At 56.1% G+C, this 12,793-nt stretch overlaps 1 protein-coding gene across 7 annotated transcripts in view; it reads left to right on the top strand.

Annotated features, from left to right (window-relative positions):
• PIK3C2B (phosphatidylinositol-4-phosphate 3-kinase catalytic subunit type 2 beta) overlaps positions 1-12,793 on the top strand; it is a 63,609-nt gene that overhangs the window by 24,715 nt on the left and 26,101 nt on the right. For 5 of the 7 annotated variants that reach the window (XM_026480550.4, XM_026480551.4, XM_044377785.3 and 2 more), the window contains 10 exons: positions 1,380-1,480; positions 2,093-2,247; positions 2,561-2,681; positions 5,506-5,617; positions 5,759-5,838; positions 6,190-6,253; positions 7,730-7,876; positions 8,483-8,516; positions 9,808-10,003; positions 11,021-11,143. In XM_026480550.4, coding sequence (XP_026336335.1) covers positions 1,380-1,480; positions 2,093-2,247; positions 2,561-2,681; positions 5,506-5,617; positions 5,759-5,838; positions 6,190-6,253; positions 7,730-7,876; positions 8,483-8,516; positions 9,808-10,003; positions 11,021-11,143 — 1,133 coding nt within the window. Of the gene's footprint in view, positions 1-1,379; positions 1,481-2,055; positions 2,248-2,560; positions 2,682-5,505; positions 5,618-5,758; positions 5,839-6,189; positions 6,254-7,729; positions 7,877-8,482; positions 8,517-9,807; positions 10,004-11,020; positions 11,144-12,793 lie in introns of all 7 variants that reach the window. The other 2 variants (XM_044377786.3, XM_048225237.2) reach the window with 1 other exon arrangement.

The following is a 12,793-nucleotide window of genomic DNA, read 5'->3' as shown; positions in this document are numbered from 1 at the left end:
GTACCACTCTGTTCTCTAGCCCCCTCCCCTACCCCTCCCCTCTCTGTCTCTTGGTCTCTCTGTCTCTGTCACTCTCTTACCCTCACTTCTGTGGGTTAATTGCTGACAGTGGTACTATTGTTGTGAGTGGGACACAGGCTGGAACTTGGCAGAGCAAGGGCCTCACATGCCAACTGCCCCCGCTGCCGCCCGCCCCTCTGCACCCCTCCACGCTCACCCCCGGAGCAAGGCTAATGAGAGGGGTCACTCAGAGGAAACAATTTGGATATTCAAATGAGGAGCTCAGTTGCTGCCATCTGCCCCCAGGGGCGGGGACATGAGAACAGCCAGCGGGAGGGCGAGAGGTGAAGCGTTGCTCTGTGCACAGGCCGGAGCTCCCCGGAAGCAGCTGCTGGCAGCGGCCGCCTTTGCCGGATGCAGCCTGGGACTCCAGCCCCATCCGAGCTGCAGCTTCATTCCCAGGGGGCGGCCTGTCCCGCAGAGACCTGCCATGCCCCAGCTCCCCGTGCCACTTCCTCCTCCCTGGGGCCCCGGCTGCAGGCCTTGGTTGAGGGCCGCCTTAGCACCCGTCGGGGTGACTGAGAGCAGCTCTGTGCTGGGAGACAGGTCGAGTCTCCTCTGACAGAATCCCCACCACCACACGCAGGTTCTCGGATAGGAAGTGGGGCCCAGGCAGGCCCCCTGACACTCCCGCTGAGCAGAACCGAGAGACACTCAGGAGCCAGGAGGAGCTAAGCCTTCTCCAGGTTCTCTCCTGCCCAGAAAGCCGCTTTGGTACTTTCTTCCTCAAGTAGCATTGACCGAGGAGGCACATGTGTCTGAGTCACGGCCTCCATCTGAGGACTCTCCGTCTCTGTCTGCTTTGGCTCCCCGGGGCTTGCTGTGGATGCTGAGGCCTTTGCCCCAAGGCCAGCTTCCCTGGGCACTGTTTGGGCAACCCACTGGCCCTGGCCTCCACAGCGGGGTGGGGAAAAACGGCTGCTTGCAGAGCTCTCTGCCACACTCCCGGGAGCACCCCCAGAAAGCCAGCCCGGGGACCCAGCAGTGCTGTGTGCTGCCTAACCTGGGTTGAGCTTATTAGATGCTGGCACCCCCCCCCCCCGCGCCCCCGGGAGAGGAGGTTTGGCCACATTCTTGTCCATCCCATCCAGACTTCCAGCCTCAGCCAAGGCTTCGAGTTCTCTTTCCACTTGGCTCCCAGTCTCCTGGGACAGCAGTTAAAGAGATTGCTGGATTTCCCACATTTTCCTGTGCCCCGAATGTTCAGTGCTTCAAAAGCCTTTACACCCAGAGTGTCAGCGTTTAGATGTGGGAGCAGCCTGTGGGAAGGGGGGCGCCATGAGGGAAAAGGCGCTGAGTCAGCTGCTCTTCTCTTAAAGGTGGACTTGCGACGCCGTGCTGTCGCCAATGGCCATGAATTGTTTGAGGTCTCAGAGGAAAGAGATGAGGAAGTTGCTGCATTTTGCCACATGCTGGATGTGTAAGAGTTTAAGGATGGGGTGTCGGGGAGGGCTCTGGGGGCTAGGGAGGAGGGCCAGCCCGCTCAGAACTTTCTCTAGGAAGGAAGGAAAGCCATATTGATTCCCTCTCAATTCACAGCTATGGGGTGCTTCCTACAACAGGTGTTTGTGGGCTTTTTGAAATCTTAGAAGTTTCACATTTTGGGCAAAGTTTATGAACCCTCGATCCAACAGACAAATTATCCCAGTGGCTTCGGGCTCAGTTGTCCTCAGGAGCAAACGCACCCTGGGTGGAGCTAAGAGTATATTACCTGGAGCTAAACGAGGAAGGAAATGGAGTTGGGAGAATTTTGCATTGAATTTAGCACAGAAAGCTTTGTCATTGTCAGCTGTCTCTGCCATTCAGCAGGGCTTGGGAAACATTTTGTAACTGTAGCAAATGTGTAAAGAACATGGTTTCCCAGAGCTGCTTCCCCACTGCCCCCCCATCCTGGGCTATAGACCTGGAGGGCCAGCCTGAGCAGGGACAGAAGGGCCCTTGGCCTCAGGGTGGGAGGGTCCCAGCAGGCGTCTTCTCGACTGCTCTCTTCTGAAGGCACAGCGAGGGTCCTTCTCCCTCTCTTCCTGCACAGCCTTCGATCTGGCTCTGACATCCAAGACTACTCCCTGACTGGCTATGTCTGGAGTGCTGTCACTGCGAGCCCAGAGCACCTCGGGGATGAGGTCAACCTGAAGGTGACCGTGTTGTGTGACAGCATACAGGAGCCACTCACTTTTACCTGCAACTGTAAGTGGGGAGGGCGGATGAGCATCCCTTGAGGTGGGGCAGGGATGGCTGTGGTTTGGACGATAGGGTCCTTTGACCTCAAGTCCCACCCCACCTGGGGCCCTGAGGAGGGGCAGTGGGGATGCTTCTCTAGGGGACGGGCTCTGGGGCCAGTTTTAGGGGCCCACGGTTATTTTCCCCAATCCCAAATTGTGGGATAGCTGGGTGGTGCTGGAGAATGCTTACCCAGGAATGGGGCGATCAGTGTGGGGATGCTGAGCGCCCCCCCCACTCCGGCTCTCCCCATCATCCCTCCCCACCCCACCCGTTACAGGTTCTTCCACCGTAGACTTGCTTATCCACCAGACTCTGTGCTACACCCACGATGAACTGAGGGATGTGGACGTGGGGAACTTTGTGCTGAAGCCCTGCGGGCTGGAGGAGTTCCTGCAGAAGTGAGTGAACTGTGGACAAGGCGGGTAGGAAGCGGCACCTGCCTTCTGGGTGGTAGGCTTGTCAGGGGGCTTCCTCGGGGTGGTGCTGGGCTGGCGGCCTGGGGCTGGCAGCCCCTCCCTGATTCCACGACTGCTTTCTGGGCACACTCACAGCCACGTCGCACTTTCCCCAGGCACTGTCTTCCAGCAGGGCTGGCCGGCTTCTGAGCCAAGTCTGCTGTGGAAAGAGCTTGGAGCTGGGACCAGGCAAAGACTAAGTCATATCTGCTTGCAGACGTCTGCGTGTGGAGAGATGCGGGTGTGGGGCTGAGGGGGAGAGGGGACTGTCAGGGGCTACTTCTCCTAGATTGTGTGTCTTTATGGCCAGGGGCAGATGGAGGACTGGGCAGAAGTGCCCTTGTGGAACTTAGGGGAAAGATTACAAATGCTCCCTCTTCCCCGTTTCCCTGCCAAGAAACCTTTCCCCCTCCGGCATGTGCAGCTATTTTTCCACCAGAGGCTTGCCTCCAGTTCCTCTCCATCCAGTGCCCTGGGCAGCAGGCAGCCTCCTGGAAAGTCTGATGTGGACCAGCTACAGCTATGCCCTTTCCACTGCCCTGGGGCTCTGAGTGCTGGGGCGGGAGGGGGAGGAGGGTACACGCCTCAGGGGATAGGGCTGTGGGGCAGGATCTAGAATCAGCTGGAAGGCAGCAGATAAGGAAAAAAGAGATGTGCTTTCCTCCCCAGGCTTCTGGCTGCCTACTGCCCACTTTCCCTGGCCACTCAGGGAAAGTAGGCCTTGGCAGTGGGGAAAGGAGGGGCCTGGATCTCAGTTCTTCGGAGTGCTGGATGAGTGCCACCACTTGCTCGAGATGCAAGGATGCTTGACCAATGGCTAGAGCAGTTCTTGACTCGTTTCTTTTACCCTGGGGAAAGGAAGGGCAGGGCCCTGCGTGGCATAGCCCCAGGAACCCTGTTCAAAGGTGTTCAATGTGTACTCACCTTCCCTAGAGGAATAAGAAGGGGTCCTAGACTCAAGGTCTCCTGGCAGAGAGCACCCCAGGCACTGTTGTAAGGGAAGAAGGGGCATAATGGGTCACACCAGTATAGCTGGTTTGGGTTGTGGCTTGCCACTTACTAGGTGTAAAACCCCGATCCTCAGTTTCTTCCCTAAAGTGTAGCAAGGATTAAATGTGAGAATGACCCAAGGAGCAGGGAAGGACCAGCCCAAAGGGAGGAGAACATGGGGATCCATTAGCTGGATATTCTCATAGTCCTTGAGCCCCCAGAGCCAAAGATGGTAGACCAGCTATCAGGTTCTGACTTCCTGCCAAGACCCAGCTAGAGTGTTCAGCGTGAGGTGCAGCTGGAGACGTGGTCCCGAGGTCATGCCCCTCCCACTCTAAGTTGAATGCACACAGAGGAAGGCCTTCCACAGAGAACGTCGGTCCAGTCCCCAGGGGACCCCAGTGTCCAAGACTCTTGGTCCCGAAGCCCCCCTCTTCCACCAAGGCTCTTCTCTTCCCTCCCACCCCACAGAAAATCCTAGACCTTTGAGCACCAGACAGCTGCCTTGGGTGGAGGTGGACAGACCCTCTGGGGGTTCTAGAAAGCTGCTAGCTCCCAAGGAAGCCCTGTGGTTTCCCACCCTGGCTGAGCAGGGGCTGATGCTGAGGGGGCGTGGTGGGTCCAGGATGCAGGCTGCTCTCAGATAAGAACCTTGAGACTGTCCCAGGGGAGGGCTGGGTTTCCTGCTGCCTCCCCCACCCCCACCACACTCTTCCTTCCTCCTGGGACACTCCCACCAGACCCCCCTGCCCAGCCTCTCCACCCGCAAGGTTTAGTTCTGGCTCAGCCTTGGCAGGTTGGGGCCTAGATCTGAGGCTTGGTCCCTCAGGCTGTGGAGAACCCCTTAAGTCCTGGCTGTTCCCAGACCGGTCTCAGGCCGGCACCTCTTCGGCTTCTGCACAGACTCCTCCCCTTTGCTCCCCTCCTCTCCCCTCCATTTCTGGCCTAGATTCCCAGCTCTGCTGAGGAAGGAAGTCCCTTTCCGGCTTCTGTTACCCAGCTGCTGGGACCCGGCCCAGGCCTGCAGTGCTGGTCTGCAAGACAGACTCCCTCTGCCCCTTCTCCTGGGTTTCCTCTCTGACTCTGGTGTGATTTGGGAGGGAGGAAAAGGCTGGGTCGCGGAGGGACTCCCAAGGCCGCCGCGAGACTCGGGTCAACAGGGTCTCATGTGTTGTCGCTCAGCAGTGAATGGCCTGCAGGTGGGTGTTGGTCAGGAAGTCTGCAGAGATGTGTGTTGTTACTCACAGTCGGACAGGACCCACGGAGAGGGGAGAAGCAGACTTTTTTGGGCTTGGGAGTTACAGACCTAGAATCTTGGTGGGTTGGTTTGGTGGGCCTCAGCACCCCGGTCACTGCTGGTAGGGAGTAGGAGACTGAGGACCACAGTGTGGGGAGAGTGTCGCTCAGCTCCACGCCCCAGCCGGAGCACAGGTGACTTCCAAAGTGTCCTGTATATCAAAGCCGAGAGAATGGGGTTTAATCACTGCCCCCCCTCCAGAAGTCCACCCATGGAGTGATCCATGATGATGACACAGGTAATAAATGATGAGGGAAGTCAGCATTTGTGCAGACCAAGGTTGTGTGGTTCAGGTGACTTTTCTTTAGACAGACCTCCATGTCTTTCCCTGAGCTCTGCAATGACATTTTCCAGGAGCCCAGGTGGTACCCCCGTCACTGCCCGCTTCCTCCTGTTTTTCTCTCCCCGAGGTCAAGGTCTACATCTCCCTTCCCACCGAGTCCCCAGGGTGCTAATGGTCTTGTCCCCCTGTTCCACCAGCAAGCATGCCCTGGGCAGCCATGAGTACATTCAGTATTGCCGCAAGTTCGACATCGACATTCGGCTACAGCTGATGGAGCAGAAAGCCGTACGCAGTGACCTGGCCCGGACGGTTCGTGCGGAGGCGGGTGGGGGTAGTGGATGGCTGCACGGGGGTGGGCGGGTGGAGTGGGCAGAAGGTGATAGGAGTAGGGTAGGAGCACTGGGTTGAGATGGATACCACTCCTCTCTGAATAGTACCCTTCTTCTACAGGTGAATGACGACCAGAGCCCCTCCACCTTGAACTACCTCGTCCATCTGCAAGAGAGGCCAGTCAAACAGACCATCAGCAGGTGAGCGTGGGTGCCATCTTGGATGTGGGCCAAACAGGAACTGTGAGGGGACCCCAGTGGATAACTTGCTTGCCTTTCTGCCAGAGCCAGGGGTTCTTACAGGTGTCTGGGATGAGACCCAAGAGTATTCTAGCAGAAGATCCCCACTCTAGGGTGTGTTACATGCCTTCCCTCTAGCACTTGGCCATCATTCTCCAGGTGAGGGGTGGTGAACCTGTAGAAAGAGTGGGAACCCCTTTAAACTAGAGCCTGAATCCTGAGCTGTGGGGAGGGAGGAAGAGAATGGGTCTCCCAGTACCCTGGGTCTGTCCTGACCTCTCCTATGACTTTTCCCTGCCCCCAACTCCCCAGGCAGGCCCTGGATCTTCTGTTCGACACATACCACAATGAAGTGGATGCTTTCCTGCTGGCCGACGTGAGTGTACATCATGGGGCTGGCCCAGCTGCCCAGAGCTCCTCCTCTACGTTCCCAAAGTCGTCCCGGGACCAGCCGGCCCTAAAGGGATCTGGAGTAGACACTGAAAATCTAGCAGCAGGGCACTTCTTTCCATTCCCCTAGGCCTTGGGCAAACCAAGACCGCTGGCTTGGGCAGCTGGCAAGTATGCACAGAGGGGCTCCGCTTCTCTGTGGAAGTCGGTCCAGAGCTATGCCCTGATCCCGGTCTCTGGAGCGGGCGACTCCAATGCTAAGGGACTAGAGTTGTCTGCCCGGCTGCTGTACTTAAATGTGCTCCAGAATTCACGTCCTATGAGCAAAGCCAGGAACCTCTGATTTGAGACATTCTGATGTGCTGGAGTCACAGGTGGAAAACCGTCAGGAGGTGAAGGGTCCCAGAGGTAGGGACAGGCCAGGACTCTCCTCACTTGGATTCACGTGGAGTTTTAAGCCTCAAAACCATGAGCGTAAACGTTTGCCCCAAATGTCATGAACCCCCCCCCAAAAAAAAAGAGGACAGTGATCTTCAAAACCCTATCTCATGGTTCCAGTTCATAGTGGTCATGGACTCTTCCCTTTGCGGGAGTTGAGCATTATGTCTAGCTCAGTCCTCTACCCACCACCGGAATCCCTTCTCTAGCAGCCTCTGCTCCACGCCCACATTTACTGTGGTGAGGGGGAAGGTGTCTGAGCCCCTTTTGTGGACTAGTCTGGCCCTACGTTAGTGGCTGCTGTGGGTAGAGAAGCGTAAGGATTGTCTTAGCCTTCAGGGAACCCATCTTCCTGCTGGAAAGATGGGATAGTCACCTAAGGTTCTCAGCGGACAGAACAGGGTGAACTTATCACAGGCTCTTGGAGAGTGATTGGAAGACTGGCCAGGGGGCGCTCTGAGAAGGAGGCTGGATGTTGGCTGATCCGTGATTTGAACTTCATAGGTAATCAAGACAGGACAGGTGAGGGAATTCCAAGTGAGAAAACAGCAGGAGCCCAAGTGCAGAGGAGAACGTAGGGGTGTGGCCTGTCTGTGGTACTGAGATGCCATCTTCCTGGAAGGTCTAGGTGACAGTACGAGAAATAAGGCGGCCTGGGCAAAGGGGCCCGACTATGGCCTCTGGCTTCCTTGCTAGTCCCTGTGGGTTGGTTTTATTAAAACTGCATGTCTCTGGGGGATATGTGTGTGTTACGTGTTTGTACAGTAGCTGCCAGAAGGAGTCTGGGAATCAGGGGAGGTTCAGGGAGGACCTGAAAAGACCTGGGAGCCTGGGCATGGCTCATGTAATTCAACGGGAGCGATTTCAAACACCGCTAATGCCGCATGTATGAAAACCAAGCATGGGAGTCCAGTGTTACTCCTGAGGGTCATGAACCTCTACTCCTCCCAGCCCATTCCTTCAACAGTGTGGGTGCTGGAGGCTGAGAGTGCTCATGCCAGCCTCGCTGTGCTGCCTCCCACAGGGGGACTTCCCACTGAAGGCCGACAGGGTGGTCCAGTCCGTGAAAGCCATCTGCAACGCCCTAGCCGCCGTGGAGACCCCTGAGATCACCAGCGCCCTCAACCAGCTACCCCCCTGCCCGTCCCGCATGCAGCCGAAAATTCAGAAGGTAACGGGTCTCAGAGCGTTAGTGTGGGGGAGGAGGAGAACAGTAACTGGGTGACTAGGTGTCCACTTACTCAAAGGTCCTCTCTCCACCTCCACCTTGCAAGTTTGGAGTTTAACCACAAGAGTTCTTGTGTCCCCTCTTCCTGAGGATGAGGGTAGGCGAGGGTCTGCCCCGGCACTGATCGCCAGGAGCCTGGGCTGGCAAAGGCTTTATTCATAATCACCGAGGCATTGCCTGGCACTTTGCATACCCATCAGGGTGCAAAACCAAACCCTCCCCTGAGCCAGGGGCTCCGTGACTCCGCAGTGGGGGCCTTGTGCTGCACACACATGGCCAGCATGATAGCCACTGCGACCGGGGCTGCAGTGGGCTGTGGGAGGGAGTGTCTCATTTGGGTGGACACGACTTTAACCTTGGTCTGGCTCCCAATGTCCATCACATGGCTCTGGTACAAAGCCTGACGCCGTCTTCCCTGGGGAGTCTCTGCTTCTCACATTTCAGGCCAGTCTGGTCCAGATGAGCACAGCTGTGAAAAGCCCTTCTTCCAGCTGTGCCAGAAAAGGCCACAGCCCTGAAGCTCCCCTCCCTCTCCTTTTCCCCCAATAGGATCCCACTGTCTTGGCTGTGAGGGAAAACCGAGGTAAGGAAACTACTCTCCGTCTCTTTATTCAGCAGGGGCAGCTGAAAATAGGTCTCTGCCCAGATTGCTTTTTCTCCCTGGCCCCTTGATTTATGGGTCCAGGTCTGCCTCTGGGTGTGTGTGTGTGTGTGTGTGTGTGTGTGTGTGTGTGTGTGTGTTTTCCAGCTGGAGAGCACATTTCTTTCCACAAAATGTTTTCTCATTATTTTTACTAGTTATTCCTGTGGTGTCCCTGGGAGATGGTGATGAGGTGGTGTACGTGGGAAGCTGGGGGTGGTGAGGCAAAATTAGCCCTGGGCTCTTACTAGGGTAGGAGTGTCATTATTCTCCAGGAGGCTCCTGATGCCTGCGTTTCCAACTCAGAATAGGCCTGGGGAGAAGGTGATAAAGAATTTTTCCCTGCTGAGTCTTTCAAGCAGAACCTTTCTCTGGAAGCCTGTATCTCTGGGATTCTTGGTTGGTGATTTGTAGTCGTTTGGGTTTCATGAATTAATACCTGCCCACAAAGCATGATTTTATTTTACTTTAAAGATTTATTTATTAGAGCACAAGCTGGGGGAGCGGCAGGCAGAGGGAGAAGCAGACTCCCTGCTGAGCTGGGAGCCTGCCACGCATGGGGCTGGATCCCAAGACCCTGGGGTCATGACCAGAGCTGAAGGCTGACACTTAACCGATTGAGCCACCCAGGCGCCCTGAACAAAGCGTTATTTTAGGGACCAACATAGAAATTGTCTGCTTTTCTTTTGCCAAGCAATGACTTTTAAAGTTACTGACAGTTATCAATCCCACTATTTCCCAAAAGAAAGGACATTTTACACAAAATAAGTAGCCCTATATAAAAATAAGGAGAATGTTTAATTAATTAATTTATTTTTTTAAAAGATTTTATTTATTTATTCGACAGAGATAGAGACAGCCAGCGCGAGAGGGAACACAAGCAGGGGGAGTGGGAGAGGAAGAAGCAGGCTCCCAGCGGAGGAGCCTGATGTGGGGCTCGATCCCATAATGCCGGGATCACGCCCTGAGCCGAAGGCAGACGCTTAACCGCTGTGCCACCCAGGCGCCCCAAGGAGAATGTTTAAAATTGAGTATCATTTTGAGAGAAGCTTGTGAGCCTGCTTTTATTTTCCTCACTTCGCCACAGCTGGGTGAACCTTGTCATGGTTGTTGGAAACTGACTGGCATTTGGGGACTACTGGCCTGGGGTACACCATCCTCGCCAGTGCCATGGCAACAGGATGGGGCGCATTGAGGCCTTGCGACCTTTCCTTCTGACCCCTTCTTTTCACAGAGAAGGTTGTGGAAGCACTGACAGCCGCCATCTTGGACCTGGTGGAACTCTACGGCAGCACCTTCGATGCGGACTTCCAGACGGCCGTGCATGGGAGCCGCAAGCACGATCTGGTCCAGGAGGCCTGCCAGTTCTCTGGGCCCCTGGCCTTTACTGTCTATGCCACCCACCGCATCCCCATCACCTGGGCTACCAGGTGAGCCCAGGGCTGAATGTCCTCTAGGGAGTGAGCGGAGTGGCTTCTCCCTGTCTGAGGGCGACCCCACTATCCTGAGTTGGCGGTCTGTGGCCTTGCAGCACACCTAAGGAGCCAAGTGCCTGAGGGGGATTGTGGGCAGGGACATCCCAAGGAGAGGCAGGAGGTCCCCTGGGAGATGGAGAGGAGGCTGCCAGGCCCTCTCAGCGCCGGTTGCATCGGCATCCCAGCCCCCCACCCACCCCAGGCCAGCTGATGGAGACACTGCGACAGATGGCGGCTTCCCAGATCCCGTGCATGCCCCAAGGCCAATGACTGCACTCCCCTGCAGTTGTACAATGGGAGGGGGAGGGGAGGTGGGAGATGACCCTTTGTCGGGAGTTCCCTAGGCCTGCAGGGGTGGGTGGAGGGGGACCTTCCTTTGGTAATCCTTAGCTCCTCTGCCTGGTCCCTGGCATCCAGGGCCTGGGGGAAAAGGCATTTGGCTCCACCTCCCTCCTTTGCGGACCCCCCTCTCCCTTCTCCCCTGCCTCTTTGTTCCTCACTTAATGTATTCCTCTGGGCGATTGGCAGAGAACAAAGGAGGCAGCCTGGGAAACCAGGGCCGTCTCTGACCTCTTCTGTCAGGCACCTGTCACGAGCCACAGGGACCCCCATGTGTTGGCATTCACGTCGGCATATGTCGATTTCATCCCCCCCCCACCCTTGTGGCTTGTGCATGCGCACACAGACACCCACCGACTCTAAGGAGGCGGCTGGCTGCACAGGCTGGTCCCCAATAACGAAGCGGGGGGAACCGTGGGCCCAGCGTGGAGCCTGAAGGTGGGCGGAGGGATCCAGATCCAGTTGCTTCTCCTGAAGCTTTCACAAATCCGATTTGGCTGTCCTGTCCCCGTGACCCCATGCTCTAGCCCCAGGGACCAGGGAGGAGTCTTCGCAGGAGAAATGGAGCTTGGCCTAGGCTGGGTGACTGCGATGCGGTTTGGGGAGCTGAGCGTCCTTCTCTTTCTGTTGCAGCTATGAAGATTTCTACCTCTCCTGCTCCCTCAGCCATGGCGGGAAGGAACTATGCAGCCCCCTCTACACCCGAAAGGCTCACTTTTCCAAGTACCTCTTCCACCTCATCATCTGGGACCAGCAGTAAGCCCTCCCCCTGGGCCCCGGGGCCGCCCCTGCAGACCCCGCAGAGGGGCCCACACCTGCAGTGAACCAGGCTCTCCCACGAACCCTACCCACACAAGCCCTCAGCCTCTTGAGTCTCCGCTTCCCTAACCCTTCCATGGGGACCAGTACCATTTCTAATCCACAAAAGCTCTCTCTGTAAACCATAAAGGATCATTTAAAACTTAATGGTTAGCTTTCATAATAATTCTTGTCTTGATCTGTCTCCCTTAAAAGGTTTAACTAGTCTGAGGGATTCTCATCTTTTCCCTTCTTCCCAAAGTTTCCGTGGAATAGGGAGAGGGGCCTGTGCTTTCTTCCTTCTTGATGGGAGAGGGCAGGTTGTCCAGAGGAAGGAAGAATGGGCTGGGAGCCACAGGAATAAGCCTCTGTTTCTAGGTGTGTCTCTGGTCCTACGTCCTCTTTGGCTTCTCTGTGCCTCACACTGTAAAGTGGGGCCATTTGTTTAATTCAGAGGCCATTGTGGCATTGAAATGAGATAAAGTATAAATGTAAGTATGAAACCGCAAGCACAAGATGGTATTAATCAGCATTTATTTTTTTTTAAAGATTTTATTTATTTATTCGACAGAGATAGAGACAGCCAGCGAGAGAGGGAACACAAGCAGGGGGAGTGGGAGAGGAAGAAGCAGGCTCATAGCAGAAGAGCCTGATGTGGGGCTCGATCCCAGAACGCCGGGATCACGCCCTGAGCCGAAGGCAGACGCTTAACCGCTGTGCCACCCAGGCGCCCCCTAATCAGCATTTATTGACCAGGGTTTGCTGTCGGGAAGATAGGCATCCGCCGAGCAGAGCAGGAGGGAAATGGAGGCAAGCACGTGCAGAGGGGAGGCGCTGCAGGTGGTGCGCCCACCCTGTACCCGTGTTGTGTGCCGCCCTGCCCTCCCTCCAGACTGCCAGAGAGCCCCTGGTTTGCTGCCCCCAGCTTCACTTCCCCAGACTGAGTCCTTATTTGCAGAGCAGAACTGGAACTTCAGTATCTAGAGTGCAGATTAGAGGCCGAACAGGGTCCTGGGGGAGGCCAAGGTTGCCAAAATTGGCCGAGGCAGAGTCTATGCAAACACGGGGAGAGGTGGGTTATTCAACAGATGGATAGCTGGGGAGGCAGACCCTTTCTCCTGTCTTCACTCTTGTGTAAGTTGTAGAGCAATAAAACTGTAAATAAAGCTTTCATCAAACAGCCGCCAAGGCTGGAGAGATTTCTTCGGAGGCAGTAGATGGCTGCCCAAACGGCTTTGGAGTTCCATCATCGCCTTCCGCTCCTCTGGCCTCGATGACTGCTGCTGCCAAGGGGGTCGTGCTATCCAGTGCTCCAGCCTGGTCAGACCCTATTCCCGTAGAGTAGCAGCGGCCTAGAGGCAGCCTGGCCTGCCCTACCTCAGCCTGCCTGCTCTGTGGGTCTCCTTCTCCTCCCTGTCTCAGATTCAGCCTCGAATCCCAAAGGGCTGGTCCCTGGCTAGAGCCCTGTGGAGACTTCCTCTCTGTGCTCCCCATTCCACGTGCCCCACAGAGACTCTTGGCACCTTCATGGTCAGGATCAAGGCATCTGAGAGAAGACGCTACGTGGTGTAGGGCTCAAAGCATAGGCTGAACCTTAGGAAGTAACAG

This window comes from Ursus arctos, unplaced genomic scaffold (assembly GCF_023065955.2).
Source record: "Ursus arctos isolate Adak ecotype North America unplaced genomic scaffold, UrsArc2.0 scaffold_2, whole genome shotgun sequence".
NCBI classification, from domain to species: Eukaryota; Metazoa; Chordata; class Mammalia; order Carnivora; family Ursidae; genus Ursus; species Ursus arctos.
Note: the sequence above shows the minus strand (reverse complement) of the source record. Positions and strands in the feature narration are given on the sequence as shown.